This window comes from Platichthys flesus, chromosome 9, assembly GCF_949316205.1.
Source record: "Platichthys flesus chromosome 9, fPlaFle2.1, whole genome shotgun sequence".
NCBI classification, from domain to species: Eukaryota; Metazoa; Chordata; class Actinopteri; order Pleuronectiformes; family Pleuronectidae; genus Platichthys; species Platichthys flesus.
This window is the reverse complement of record NC_084953.1, coordinates 13,029,321-13,044,461: the sequence shown is the minus strand read 5'-3', so window position 1 is coordinate 13,044,461 and position 15,141 is coordinate 13,029,321. Positions and strand designations below refer to the sequence as shown.

The window sequence follows — 15,141 nt, the reverse complement described above, 5'->3', positions numbered from 1 at the left end:
ATACACAAGATGTTACTTATTTTCTTATCTCCTTTTTGTTTTCTACCTCGTGATCGTTTATGATTCATGATGACATGTGATGTATGTTTCAGTAAAGACATGTTGTCACTGCTCTGGAGATGAGTCTGTGTTTTTTGTCTTGTTGTGTGAGATCTCTGTGATCTGATGGAACCCCCCCCCCCCCGGGGCTCATCAAAGGATAAACATGAAAGAGAAAGTGCCAGTCAGTAAATATTCTGAGCACTGTCAGAGCTTTGAGGAGAGAACATTTCTAACAGTTTTACCATCAGAATTAATATATTCCTAATTAAACTCAATTAAAAAAACAGGTTTCCAGCGTACAAATGAGACTTCACATGAAACTTGGTATTGAAATGAGTATTACGAAGATATTGCTTCGAAAAGTACTGTGAGCGTACTCAATTAACATATATTGTTCTCAGATAAATGTTTGCATGAGATAAAGCCCTCCATTGTTTCTTGTTAATTTCTGGGGAGCGAGGCTTTGCAGGGAGGATCTACTAAATCCTGAGCTTTTATATACAGTCTGTGATCCAGAGGCATAAATGGGAATGTATAGAGCACTGATCTTTGTGGGCTTATAGAGATATAGTGTCCAGGGATTTATTCATTTTATGTTAAGCCAAGAGAAAATCATTATACGCGATTGTCCTCAATTGGCATCCGTGGTTTATCATTTGTAATACAACTGCGAGTGATGTAGCAGAAAAATGTAGCAACGACTGTAACTATAAAACCCCTGAATTTATTGCGAGGAAATCTGTTGCGTAGTCGCACTTTGACAGAGCCGAGTTTCATTGAGATCACAACACATGAGCCGTGCCAAGAAACTCCCACGGTCTCCTGCTTGTAATTAATGCATCGTATAGCAAAGCTGTGGCACTTCCAGATTCTAATTTCCATTTTTTTTTGGCCTCGTGGAAACAAAATTTGACACTTTGTTCCCAGGATGGTTGTTCCATTGAGTCATAAGTCTCTGCAGCACAATAGCTCTTTGTTTAGCATCTGTGGAGTGTGTGTGTGTGTGTGTGCAACTCGGAGCTTCCTCTATGCTGTCATCCAGCCACTAAACAAATGCTAACCATCAGGTACCTTTCCCCTCGCTGTACGGCCATAAAAACAATATATACACTCAATGCTGCAGAGCACGTGCTTGGTTTACAATGGCCTCCATTCACAAGCTTTGATCAGGAGCATATATATTCATTGTAGCAGCGTTTATCTGGCCGGTCCACCACTTCAGTCCAGACTGAAGTAAAAGCTATTGTGTCGATTTCCATGAACCTTTACTCCTGCTGCCCATCTGGTTTCAGTGACTCTAACCTTTTTGTTCTTGGGGAATAACAAATTAAAAAAGAAGAGCTTTAGCTTTTCCGACTTCACCTTTTTGTTTATTGTCCTGTAAGTGCTCAGTTGGATCTGGTGACCTGTCATCATCAGGTAAACAGTTTCTGGTGAACCTGCCTAACATGTTTGCATTTGGCACAAAACACCTCTGTGTTAGAACAGCCTTACTGAGCCACTAGACGTCTGCGACTTTCCCATGCGACAGACCAATCAAATTATACAGTCATTTACCAGAGGTGACGTGTGCAAAGTTTGATGAGTTTTGGAGTTGTTAGCTTCTCAAAAATGGGTCAAAAGTAAAAAAAAGAAAGAAAATACGATACTTAATATGCTCCATACACCATTCAGTGCTCAGGCCCTAATAACAACAGCTTTATCCTAAAAGACAAGAGTTGGCTTTGAGGTGCAGTAACATTTCAGAGAGGGTGACATCAAATTACTTATTCGATCTCCTGTGCTGTTTGGAACTCCGGAACTCCATCGTCTTTTTTCCTTCTTCCCTCTCACACACCTGCCCCCTGCTTCTCTCTCTTTGCATCTCCTGACATGTGGAGGGGAACAGATGGAGATAGTGGCCGGGTCGGTCAAGCCAGAAGCAGCAAAGGAGAGGGGATTTTTACCCAGTGAAGGGAACAACGGAGGGGCCAGCTGCCCCCCCCCCCCTAACTTTTCTGTCTCCTCATCTGTCGCAGATCTCTGACCTCTCTGACCCTGCGTGTTGTCTTTCGCACTACTGAGCCAAAGTGGCCCGAAGTGCACCCAGTCCTCATTGTATCATCTCAACCCCTGGCAGCAATTATCCGACCCAGACAAAACATACGCGTGTGAGAGGAAGTGTCTGGGTGAATGGGATGAAGTTAACCCAAAGTAATGCGCCCTCACTTCGTCGCATCATCTTACAATAATTACAATTTCCCTCATAGTTCTTTCTAATTAGAGCTTCTCCTTTGCCCTTTAACAGTGCGAGCTGCAGGGCGAAGTGAGCATCTGTACGGCAACTCTTGTTAGTAGATCAGTAACCCAGACAGCTGTTACGACGCCCTGTGTATGTTCCGTGTACTCAAGAGATGTGTCAAGAAGAGGAGAGAGGGAAAAAGACGTCAGCAGAGCCAAGCTGTTCCTCCTGACATACTCACCCCGGGTTGCATCTCTGTCCTGTCACCTTGGAAACTTGGTCTTAGTTTAACTTGGCGAGCCCTTAAATCACTCCTCACTCCTGCAGGCCCCGTGGCTGGCGCTTTGAATGTGGCTCAGTTTGATCGGCCTCCCACTCCTGCTGCTCGTCTCACACTGTGGTCGAGAGCAGCTTTCTTTTCTCTGGATACGGCGGAGCTTTGCGGGTCTCCTTCACTTTCTCTGTGTGGTCAGAGAGTCTGTGGTGGGGGTAAGGTGGCGGTTTGCGACCTCGGCGACCTTGCACCATTGACGGTTTAGCCGTGGCTGCAGAGGCAATGCACACCTGGGACTTTGCATGAACAGGTCCTGCCGAGGACGCTCGCTTCTCTCTCTCAACGCTGGTCGCCGTTTGAGTTTGTGAGTCTGTGGCTGGGCAGCTGGCAGATGGAGGCTGGGCCGATGATGGAGGGAGCGAGCCAGCACATGGGTGGTCGCGTTGTGGGGTCTGGTAAGAACCTACTTTGGTCTCGATGATGACAGACGGGCTGAGGGCAGGGGGTGGGTGAGGCTTTGGAGACAGCGGGGAGGGAGGGGAGACAGAGCTGACCCGGATGAAGGACGAAGGACCTGGGGATTGAGGCCGAGAAACTGGGCTTCTGGAGGGATGGAGGTTTACTGTGAGAGGGGAGAGACCAGGAGTGGGAGGGCGGACAGGGAGGTTTCTTTGGTGAGGCAGCGTAAGGTCATGGGGGGAGAGGTTCTGCAGTTGACTTGGCCCAGATGAAGGGGGGTTATTGCTGTACGGCAGCAGTCCACCTTTTCTGGGAGAAGACCCAAGGGTACAGGCGAAGCGCAGAGTCCGACTCCTCTCGGATGAGGACACCGGGCACAGCTGCACACTGGATGGAGACTGGCCCCTGCCATGGTGACCTCTCCTGAGGGTGCCAGATGAGTCAGTGTTTCCTGGCTGCTCTCCAGGCTCTGAGGGCCTCTGACGGGTGCTGCATATTGTCACCTCTGAGTCTGAGCTGGAGCTGCTGTCGCTGGGAGGCTCGGCCCGGTCGCCTCCTCTCGGGCCCTGCTCCTCCTCGTTAAGATCGATGGACGAGGTTAGATGGTCGATCTGCTGCACCACCTAGAAAATACACACAATGATGGAGGGAGTGCAATGTGAGGATTGATAATAAAGACTGGTCAAATAATAGAAATGCTCCACTGGCTGAACACAGGCAGATCAGTTTACTTCTCACGAGGAGAACTATGAATGAACAGGGTTAATGAAAGTAAGGCTCTCTGTAGTTCTGAATGGAGCTTTATGAACTGGAGTGTGTAAGATGTGGGTGTTACCTGGCAGACAGGGTTTAATCATTCAGTTGCATTATGGGACATGTAGGATCCAGCCTTTCTGGAGCTTGACCTCAACCAGGTGTGTGTGTGTATGTTCCTGTATTTATATCTTTGTGAGGACCAAGTGTATACCTCACAATGGGAGGACGTTTGGGGAAAGTGAGGACATTTTGACCGCTCCTCACTTTTTCAATGACACTTGTGTTTTCAGATGTCGCATTTTGTTCAACCAACAGTATCATACCAAAGATATTCACTTTATGGTCATCAAATAAATAAAAGCAACACGTCTTCACATTTGAGAAATTGGAAACAGAGAATATTTAAATCTTTTACATAACAAATGACTCATACGATCATGAATGTCCACCGTTTTGGGTTGATTCTACAACACTATATTATTATGAGAAGAGTGTTCTTTCATTTGGAGAAGCAAAGGACGCGGTATCCTCTAGATAGTAATAAATATCTTGAATGATCAAGTTTTGGGTGATTAATTCTTCTGCATTAGGCTGCATTTATAATTTAGAGCATATTTGCAGTCGACTCTCAGCAGATGTATTGCACTAATCTGTGAGCAAGTCACATGAGCTTGTAGTACTTAGTGCAAATATGTTTACCTCAGCCTTTAGAGGATGAGAGCACCATTACTGGAAATGTGTAAGCTAAATTTAAGTGGGTTTCCCTTCTAATAACTCTCAGTGGATAGTGTGTAATATATCATACACAGGCAAACCAGTATATCTATGCATGTTTTTGAATGTTTGCAGAGTGTACAGTATGCACATACACACAAAGTCACACAGTCGCGTGGGTTGACACACAAACACACACATGATCCAAAAAAAGCCAGGCAAGAGATTTTAGAAAATTACACTGGGGAAAATGTTTGACCCAGCTCTTCACCTGCTCAATGTGCACAGATAAATCCTCGGCCCCTGCAAGAACAAATGAAATATTGTTTTGTTCCCTGTGTTCAACAGCATCCTTGCCGATGTCAAAAGATGACCTGGTTTGTCTCTTTTTTATGCCGTAGCTTTTTGGGCGAGGCATTTCAGATTAATACTTTGAAGTACAGTCTGTGTGTGTGTGTGTGTGTGTGTGTGTGTGTGTGTTTGTGTGTGCGAACGTCTAGTGACTGTGGGCAGGTGCTGCTTGTTAATGTCAGGAATCAGACAAGATAAAAGAGCAGAGGACCCTGGTTTTTCGTCTGCTGCTCCCTTGAGTGTTTATAAAGACAACCTTTCTGACCCCTCAGGTCTTCACGTACGATGCCGATGGGTGCTAAAGGATGTGTTTTCCTTTCATTTTCATTTTACTCTTTCAGTTTAACCTTGCTGTTGGGTTCCTTGAAGTTCTGAGTCATAATGCAGCGTCTGCTTTGCCCAATTTCCCCAGCAGAGGATCCCTGTGTGAGCCTTGCCTTCCTGACTTCCTGATGCTTTCTTCTCTCACCTTGTATGAGTCTTAAATGTTGCCGTAATATTTGTGTAGTCCCAGTCTTAAACGCTTCAGAGGCTCACTCCAATTTCTTTTTGTAAAACGAATTTATTATTTAACAACTGAGGGTTGCTGCTCATGCAACAGAATGATAAAACAGGGCTTTGAAATAAATATGCTGCCAAAGTCTTCTCTGGTGCCTTATCTTCTTTTGATCTGTCATCCCTGTTGTTCAAATTTGGGACTTTCTATCACAGTGCCGGTTTGCTACCCTCTCATCCCACCGTATACGCTCTTTCATCAGTGCTATATTAATACTGTTACACGGAATAAAGCAAAAACCCGCAGCCAGGATGATGAGGTTATAGCACCTCGGGTTTAGCCGCGACCCCCGCAGATGGGAGATCAAATGGCAGGAGGCGAGATTTTTTCCATGTCACTTTTTTTTTCCAGATGAGAAGCGCGAGTTGGGAGATACTCGGACATAAATGGATTATAAGAAAGACTCGGACACTATCCAGCTGCATGGGCCCGGAGCAGCATCTGTCAATAGGGAGTTAGAGTGGAGGGAGAGATGAGGAGGGGATGAGGGAGGAGGGGGATGCAGAGAGGGAGGCTTTGCCTAATGTCACACAGTGTAATCTCAGCAATCTGTGAATGCAAGTAAATAGTCTCATTCACCTCAATAGAAATGTCTGCATGAGTAGGTTCGGCGACAGAGACAACGGGGGAAGAGTTGGAGAAACAGTTTGCGGGCTGCAGTGGATCCATGCATCCCTGCTGCTGACTTTTTAATGCGTGTTAAATTCTGCTGAGGAAGTGCATTTGTAGTCTGCATTGTTATCCGTGAGGGTACCAGCCCTCCAATTTTTTTCCGTTTTTTGGTCAGTGCCTGGAAAGCAATGTGATGATTGAGCAGGTGAAATGGTTGGATATGAGAAATTCTAGCCCTGTTGTGTCTTGTCTTATCAACAAAAATCTGTCACCTCACCTCTCTCATTTCCTGGTGCACGTCCCTCAGCGCTGTTAGCACCTGCTCCAGGTTGAACACCACTCGTTTGATCTGATTTCGAACTGCCTTCCTGCTGCAGCCCGCCTCCTTCCTCCCCGGCTCCCCTTCACTCTTTGGTCTGCGCCTGAGTGGCGTCTGCTTCTGGCCCAGGACGGCAATGTGCTCCGACACCGGCCTGGGTTTCCTGGGGCGACGTTGCACCGTGGTGCAACCCTGGCCCCTCTGAGGGACCTCGGCAGAGAAGATGATCCCATTAAGGGGCCCGTTGAAGCCTTCCACAGGTGGTGCTCTCAGCGCTGTCAGGTCTCTGTGGCTCTGGGAGTTCCTGCTCTGTTGTTTGATGTAGCTGAAGCTGGAGCTGAATCCGTGCTGCCTCTCGATAAGTCCCTGAGTATCCGGGCTGACCCAGCTGGATGAGTGCAGGTCTCTCTGGCGGTAAGTGGTTTGGCTGGCATAGTCCCATACCTTCTCCCTCCTGTCCTCCATACACAGCACGACAGGCACCTCACAGTTCAGGTCCTCAGCGAGCTGTGCGGGAACAGGAACCGGAGGGGGTACCACCAGTGGCCCATATCTCTTCGCTGTGGTGCTGGTCCTGTCATTCTGTGAGTGAAGGAGGCTCAGCTGACCACTGTGGTTCCTCACCAATGTGTGGTTCTCCTTGGCAGAAGTAAAGCTGTTGACCGGACTCTTTGGCCCATCCCCTGGGCTGATTTGTGCGTTGGGGTCTGGGTCTAAATCTGGAGATTGGTTCCACCTAACAGGACTCTCCTCCCTCTGCTTCCCCTGACTCCCTGGCAGGATGTGGGGCCCCCTCAGCACCACCGGGAGCATCTTCGCCATCCCCACGCCATTGCACCGCAAGTCCCCCTTCTTTGTACGGCCCTTTCCTGGGAAGGAGAAGAACCCGATCCCCTTGGCTTTCTCCAGTGGGGTCAGGCTGCCGGGGGCTTCAGGGTTGGGTTTCTGTGGCCTGTTGAGCCCCAGGTCACTGCTGTGGTGGGACTTCAGACTATTGCGCAGCCATGGGATGAAGTGAGGGGCGTGCGGCTTGAAGCCTTTCTGCTCCCCAGGCGCTGGAGCCCTGCTGTCAGAGAACATGGTGATGGAGGGTGTCCAGCAGCCTCACAGAAAGATGAAGAAGCGGAAGAGGTACAGGAGGACTCCTGAGACACAGAGAGCTTCCTCCTCTTTTTCCATGAATCTCCTCCTACCTTTGCCATCAACATAGACTCTATCTGCTCTGTCTGAAGTCTATGTTCCCCTCTCCTACTCTTTCTCCAAAACTTTTATCCGCTTTTTCCCAGCTCGGCTCAGATCCCACCCATCTACACCCCTGTCCCTGATGAAGCCTGCTTCTCTTTTTTATCGCCCTGCCTTTTTCCCCTTCTTGTTCCCCCTCTCCTGCTGCCCCGTTGTAGTGCTCTTGAGCCCCTCACCCCCTCATCGGGCCGGCCTTGGAGATGCCGATGGCCTCACTCCCTTCGTCTTCTCTCTCTGCCTGCCTGCGTATCACTGGTTCAGTAGCACTGGAGGCTTCCCGTCTCTCACTCCCTCCCTCTCTCGCTCTCTCTCTCTCTCATTCTCTCTCTCTCTCTCTCTCCCCCCCCCGCACTGCACTGCGCCGCTGCCTCCTATCCTTGCTCTTTCTTCCTCCCACTCCCTCTCTCTGCTCTAACTCCCTTTCTCTATTTCCCTCTCCTCTCCCCATCTGTCTCTTCTCGGCTCTCATCTGAAAACCCCTCATCAGCCTCTGTCTTTGCAACTCTCCGCTCGTTTGCTCCCCCCCACCCCTCCTCCTTCACTCTATCCTGCCTCCCTTCTCCCTTCTCCCTCCCCACCTTCCATTTGCCAGAGAGAGCAGCTGAACTTCAATCAAGACGCCAGCATTATTAATCCCCCGTTAGCCAATGTATATCCATGTGATTCCCCCTGCCACTGTTCTCATCTGATTACTCCTTCTCCGGCTCAGCCCTCCACAATTAAATGCTGCTTATAGGATACCAGAGGGGCTTTAGAGGAGTAGGGGAGGATGACAGCAGGGAGGGATGGAGGAGGAACAGTGGGGAGGCACAGGGGCACATAATTGCGACCTACAAGATCACAGATCAGCAGCAGTTGGACAGAAACTATAAGCTGCCCCTGGCTGCAGTGGCCGAGCTCTCCCTGGTTTATTGTCAGCAAACAGTGTCACGTAACATCCCAGTTGTTTCCCTTGTTTTATTTTCTGCAGCATGTCCAACTTCCATTTGTTCCAATTTTACAGAGACAGCTGCTATTTTCGGGTTTCTCATTCACATCCCAATTCTTGGCTGTCTGGATTCGATTTCTCGTGTCTGACAAGCCCAGGGACGCCTCCTAGGTGCCTCCACAGTCAACTGCCGCCGCATGCATGAGTCCCCCTCCTCACTGGCAGCATCCGGAATGAAAAGAATGCAGCGGAGCCGCACAACAGCGCTGACGGTTTGCTGTCACTCAGCAGCGAGACGCACAAGGCATCCGTCTTGCCGTTAGTCAGCATTGGCAATCTACTCCTCTGGTTGTGCTCTGTTGGAATGTGCCATCACTCATATTTTACTATACGGGTACATGTTGTGGAGGAGGGGGGAGAGAAAACAGCCGCAGGCCTAATCTGCAGGCTAAGAAGATTCCTGCCTACATGTCCATGGACTGCTGTAATGAACAAGAGTCAGGATTTTTTAAAAAACAATAAAGAGTGGAAGTAATAGAGCAGCCACTTTTAATCCTGCAGAGCTTTCAGTTCCTGTACGACACAGTGATGCCCACAGCCACAGTGTGTTTCTATGTAACAGTTGGAGGTTGCTTCTGTATTTAAAAAGATGAATCCCTGAATGCACCGTTCATCTATACATGTCCACATTATCATGTTTAGAAGGTTTTATCATCATGAAGTTTTCACACACACACACACACACACAAACAAACACACACACCTCTTAATAGAATATTTGTATTCAGCTAAAGTAAAACATATTTGCAGAATATTCTTCTGTCAGAGCTCACTTCCATTCATATTACATCCATGCACCATCACAGAAATATAAGAAATAAAGAGATATTTGATTTTGATTAGATGGTATATATACTGGATCAAAGATAGGGTTGGGGATGTTACAGGCTATACTCTGGATATTTGCAGCAGATACATCGTACCCCCTCCCATCAGCCCTCTGTCAAAGCTGCACCCCCCAACCTCACATGAGCGCGCACAGACTGACAACTGCTGGAGGCCGACATTTCCGTGACTTGCTCGCTAACTTCTTACCATCGTCTCTGCTCCAGCGTTGTGTGTCTCCCCGGCTGAAGAGTCAGGTCATGCTCAGTGAGAGCACAGGCAGGCAGGTCGATTAGCCAACGATTTGATTGTGTCTGAATGAAATGATACATGGCTGTGTTTGTTACTTTCCATCGAGAGCCACAGACACCCTATTTTGACATATTAATTTGATGGCTATTGGGTCATGAAGAGGATTTGAACAATTAAGATAAAAAGAGTTTCAGAAACAAATGACCAACCCTGTCTCTCAAGAAATATACAATGAATACAGTGGGTGGCACAGAGCACCTCACAAACCCTCACAGCGAGAAGGTTCTTAGTTCCAATCCCAGTTTCGGCTGGGGTCTTTTCATGTGGAGTTTGCATGTTCTCTGTTCTTTTCATGGCGTACTCCAGTTTCCTCCGGAGAAATGCAGATTGGGGTTACATTAACTGGAAACTCTAAATTGCCCATAGATTAGGGTTCGGGGTTAGGGTTAGGTGTGAATGGTTGCTTGTTTCTTTACGTTGACCCTGTGATGCGCTGACAACCTGTCCTGGATGAACCCCGCCTCCTCCCCGGCTGGTATTGGCTCCAGTCCTTCCGCAGTATAAGCGGCTCAGATAATGGGAGAATGGATGGAAAATAAACATAAACCCTAAAATGTGAACATAACTCAGATAAAGAAGTAAAGCTCCATTAAGTTCAAACCTTTATCTTCCCTTTTATCTTCCTAAACCTCTCCTGTTCCCCTGGCCCCTTACCCCCCACTCATCAACTTATTAGATAAAATGCACAGAGCAGGAAACCTCTGTGTGCCAGATGTGATATGAAGGGTTTCCAAATCACATTATGCCGTGGGAGTCTGTCCTGTAAGATGTATCTTAGCCCTCCCTAATGAAATGAATTGGTTAGATCATGTGGCCACATTTTTGAGGCAAGTAATAGATTTTTTTTTTAATACTTAGCTGTGATGAGGCAGCAAGAGAGTAATTGTGGTTGTGCTGTGATGAGTCTACTTAATACTCGAGAGACTCCGAGTATGATTAATAAAGGCTCTGGCTCTGGTGGAGTGTTAAGGATTTCTGAGCTGATATTAAAGATGCGAGACCAGAAAGATGCAAGTTTGGGGCTTAAAACGAAACATTAAAAAAGGCTGTCTGTGAGAGAGGACATTTATCACATGCATCTAGATATAAACGGTATGTTTTACTTTCATAGAGTCTAGTTGGTATAAAGGGGGCAGGCACACACTCCTCTGCATCTCCATGTCCGCACAGCAGCTGACACAGGAGCTATCTTTCTCCCAGAAGGGTCATTTTACAAGTAAATATGAAATCACTGCACATCTGTTGTCTGTAATGCACGTGTATGAGATTTTGTCAAACAACTGCGCGGTTTTAAAAAACCTGGGTTTTAGCAGAGCGGAGCAGCAGCTTGGAAACGGTTTGAAAGTGACTGCTGGGTAACATGAAGTCTTAATGGGCCACGTGTCCGTCACTGCTTCGTACGTGTTCAGTCGCCTGACAACAAAAACCGACACCCATGAGATCAGCTTTATCGGGAAAACTTGTATTAAACTTCTGTATATGTGAGCAGGGAGAGCGGGAGGGAAGCAAATACAAAATTTAACTTGCTGACACTTGGCAGAATGCTAATACAACCCGATGGCGTCACAGTTAGGGTCTTATAACATCTCGTGACATTTAACGACATTTTCGAGCAGGATTTAGCTTCTTTGCATTGAGTTATTTTAGCAGCATCCTGAGATTTGCATATTGACCACAGCTTCGCGGTTCCGCCATATGCCAGGTTTTGACCTTGTCTTGTTTGATAAACTGGGGGATTAAGAGTCTGTTTCTCAAAGCTAAATAAACCCGATGAACCTATTTAGAGGAGCGTGGTTTTCACAGGACAGCGATGACATTTTCCACATTAACTTTTCTTTATAAAGTGAAAGCAAAGGTACATTATATTTGAGAGGTAATGATAACTGTGATAGTAATTTATTTCTGTTCACAATCAAATTGTTTCTGTTGGGTATGATGGACACGGATGGACATATCATTATATTAAGTGCATTTTCAATTTAATTCATTGTTGGGGAAGGACAAGATAACCATGTTGCATCTTCCTACTCCTTTTTGGCCAAACAATGGTTATGTTAATATCACTTATTAATCTGTTGATTATTTATTAGAGATTTCCTTATAACCATGTTAGTATATATGGTTTATACGCATGTATGTATCTATCTATCTATCGATCTATCTATCTGTCTGACATCTGTCTGTCTGTCTGGCTGTCGGTCTTCTCATGTACTGCACTGCTTTGTACAAATGTATTAGTGAAGCAAGAATAGCTGTTTACTGTGGTGGAGTACAAGTGAAAAGTACCTGGAAATAAATCTATATAATAAAAGGTACACATCCATAAAATGTACTTAAGTACAATATTGAGGTCTTTGTACTTTGTTACATCCCATCACTCCCAATAAGTTGGAAATTGTAAGTGTGATCGGAAATATTTGAAAAGAAACCTTGCCTGAACATATTGTTGCATGTGTGTGTGTGTATGTGTGTGTGCACGTACGTGTGTGTGTCTCCCTTTTCCTCCAATCAGCCACCCTCTTTGTGAGGTCCCTAAATAACATGGCAGGGAACCACACAATCATTGCTCATTTTAAAGTCAATGTGGAATAATAAGTAGTCGTCACAGTTGCTTTCCATTTAGAGCCGACTGGAGCAGCCTCTCGAGTCTGGTCGCCTTCTCTCCATCCTTTATGTTAATTTGCGGTAAACGTGTGTGAAGGACTGAAGAACAAAAAAAACTCTCTTTAAGTGTTTTGCTCGAACAAAAACTTGGCTTTTCAAACCCTTTCTGTCTGATTGTAGTATTCAGAATAGGTGGAACAGGCTGGTGCAGGGTCTAGAAGGGACCCTGTCACCTTGCCTGTCGCCCCCTGCAGCTCTGCCTCGTTTTGTTTTGAGTCGTGTAACAGGCCGAGCGTGCATGCCACAACACTTCAGCTGCATACGTGTGTGTGTGTGTGTGTGTGTGTGTTTGCTGATCTTCACTGCCACTGCAGATACAGTTTCCTGGTAGAATTTCTTTCTGAGGAGACAGAAAAGAGAGAAAGAGAGGGAGAGGGAGCACATCACTGAACACCTTACGTAACCTGGTGGAAGAGATAGATGTTAAAGCGACGCTTTGAAAGCCAACAGGCCTCGTGTCACTCCAAAATGTACCGCGCAAAATTGCTTTCAGTCACAGTGTGAAGGCCTCGGGGCGCCTGGAGAACTTTCTGCAGCCACCTGAGCAGCACAAATGTGCCGCTTGGAAAGGATTGTATGTGTTCACCCGACTGTATTTACATAAAGCAAAAAAAAATGAGAAGGGTCTTGAGAACACAATGTTCTTTTTTTTTTTGCGGTCTTAAATATGGAAGTGAGCAGATGCTGCCTTCCCTGAAGTGTCCAGTGTCATGCTGTTGATAATCCTCAGGGCTCCGGCAGTGGAGTTCTGTTGTGAGTGTGTACAGTGCCGTCCTCTCATGTATATTTTTGTGTTTGCTTTTCAATTTCGCTCCGCCGTGCTTTTCATCCTTGAACAACACATCAGTCAGGTGCTCTCCGAGGACTAGAGAGTGGAGGAAGAAGAGAGTGACAGGGGGACATTGAGAAAGAGTTGAAGAGAGGCAGGGAAAAAGGGGAGGAAGACAGGAGTGGAGAAAGAAAGAAAAAAAGAGTTTTGAAAGACTTCGAACTTGGAAAGCTGACATCATAGCCGCGCTTGCCAGAGGGGAGAGCACCTTTAAGCATACTGGATGAGTGATGATGTGGAAGGACTACAAAAGCAAAGTAATACATAAGCAGTGCTCTGCCGGCTAACCTTCATGAGACTGGTGGTGAGGAAAAAATGGGAAATGCTCAAAAGGTCAGCGATGGCCTGGTGTAAAAGGCTTCAACCCTCTGAGCACACTGTTGGATGTGCACGTCAGCAACACACGGATTTTCATAGAAATGAGGTGATAGCATCAACAGGCGGGGAGTTGACTCAATCTAAACGTGACAAAATGTTTTACATAGTGTATGTAACCCCGCGCAATAATTCACACAGCTTCTGATGCAGGTATCGGCTGCTGAAAATATACACCCACCTCTCACATGAAGCTTCATTCAATTTTATTTGATTTAAAGGTACCATAAATATGTCATCATAGAAATAGCTGCATCATTTAGCACTTTCTCTAAGAAATCTCTTAGAGAAAATCTCTAAGGGAGCTCTTGAAAATGCAGTCATAAGGAAGGCCAGACTATGACCTTTGAAATCCACAATCTAATGAGCTCATCTTTGAGTCCAACTGAACATTTGTACCAAATTTGAAGAAATTCCCATATGGTGTTACCGACACTTCCGTGACTCGCTCGCTAACTGAAGGCAATAACGTGATTTGTAAAGTCTAATTGAACTTGACCTTTGAAACACCAAATTCGAATCAGATTCGTCCAAGCGACCATTGGTACTAAATTTGAAGGGATTCTGTGGAGGTGTTCCTGAGATATTGTTTTCACAAGGCAAAGAAATGTGCTTTGTAAAGTCACAGCGATCCTTGACCTTTGACCTCCAACCACCAAATTCTATCACCAGTAAGGCAAAGTGAACGTTTGTAGTAAATTTCTAGAGATTCCTCGAGGTGTTCTTCAGATATTTGGTTCACAAGAATGGGAAAGACAGACAACCAATAAACATAATGCCTCAAACCACTGGCAGTCACTGGCACAGGGGTATAAATATACCATCAACCAATCATAAACCTCCAATAAACATCAGCCAATGGGGCTGCTACAAAGACGGGGTAGGTCATGGGGTCTTTCGACATCAGGCCAATTGTTGTCCAAGCTGGTACAGAGGTAAGGGAGTGACATTAAAGTTGTGTTAAGAAGTGTTACCGGAGCTTTGACCTCTTCAGCATCTTTTCTCATTGTGACAAAAACCTCCTGAGGCCTAAAAGGTTCCGTCACCGGCGTCTGATGAAGTAAATCTACAAATGTGACTGTGCGATGTTGTATGAGACCAGAATATATTGCCTGCTGTTTGAACACTATGCTGTGTGATTTGTTTTGTCGCACCAACCCGAACTCAAACATTAGGGTGTTTGAGCCCATGTTGACAGGCGGCCAGACTTAGCAGCATTATGCCAAAACTAACTGTCTGTATCCTTGCGGTGATAGAGCGTGAAACACCCAGGCTCGGTTTGTCCTTGTGTTGCGGGGTTGTACATGTACACAGCCGAGCAAGAGAATCATCCCTTTGTCATATTTGATCCTACAGAGAGGTACGCCGCAGCAGCTCTGCTCAACTTTTGTTTGCTTCAGGTTTTGAAGTCTGCAGCACAAATAACTCAGTGATCTGCGCTGGGAACACGAGTGGAGAGAGTAATGGCTCCTCCGCACGCTTCCATCTTTTCAACGCCCTCCTCCTTAGGATGCAGGACGGCTCCTCTGTAGTCACTTCATTATGTAGAAATGATAATTATGCCCCAGTGAAAGCTAGCTTCAACGAAATGTATTAGAGCCC

General features: G+C 46.3%; 1 protein-coding gene across 1 annotated transcript; it reads right to left on the bottom strand.

Moving 5' to 3' along the window:
* Window positions 1-2,509: 2,509 nt before the first annotated feature.
* On the bottom strand, window positions 2,510-7,384 carry LOC133960813 (uncharacterized). The gene is made up of 2 exons (XM_062395654.1): window positions 6,263-7,384; window positions 2,510-3,619 (listed from the first exon to the last, which is right to left on the bottom strand). Exons 1-2 carry the CDS (start codon window positions 7,382-7,384, stop codon window positions 2,654-2,656), a joined length of 2,088 nt encoding a protein of 695 aa, XP_062251638.1. The 3' UTR covers window positions 2,510-2,653.
* Between the last annotated feature and the right edge of the window lie 7,757 nt (window positions 7,385-15,141).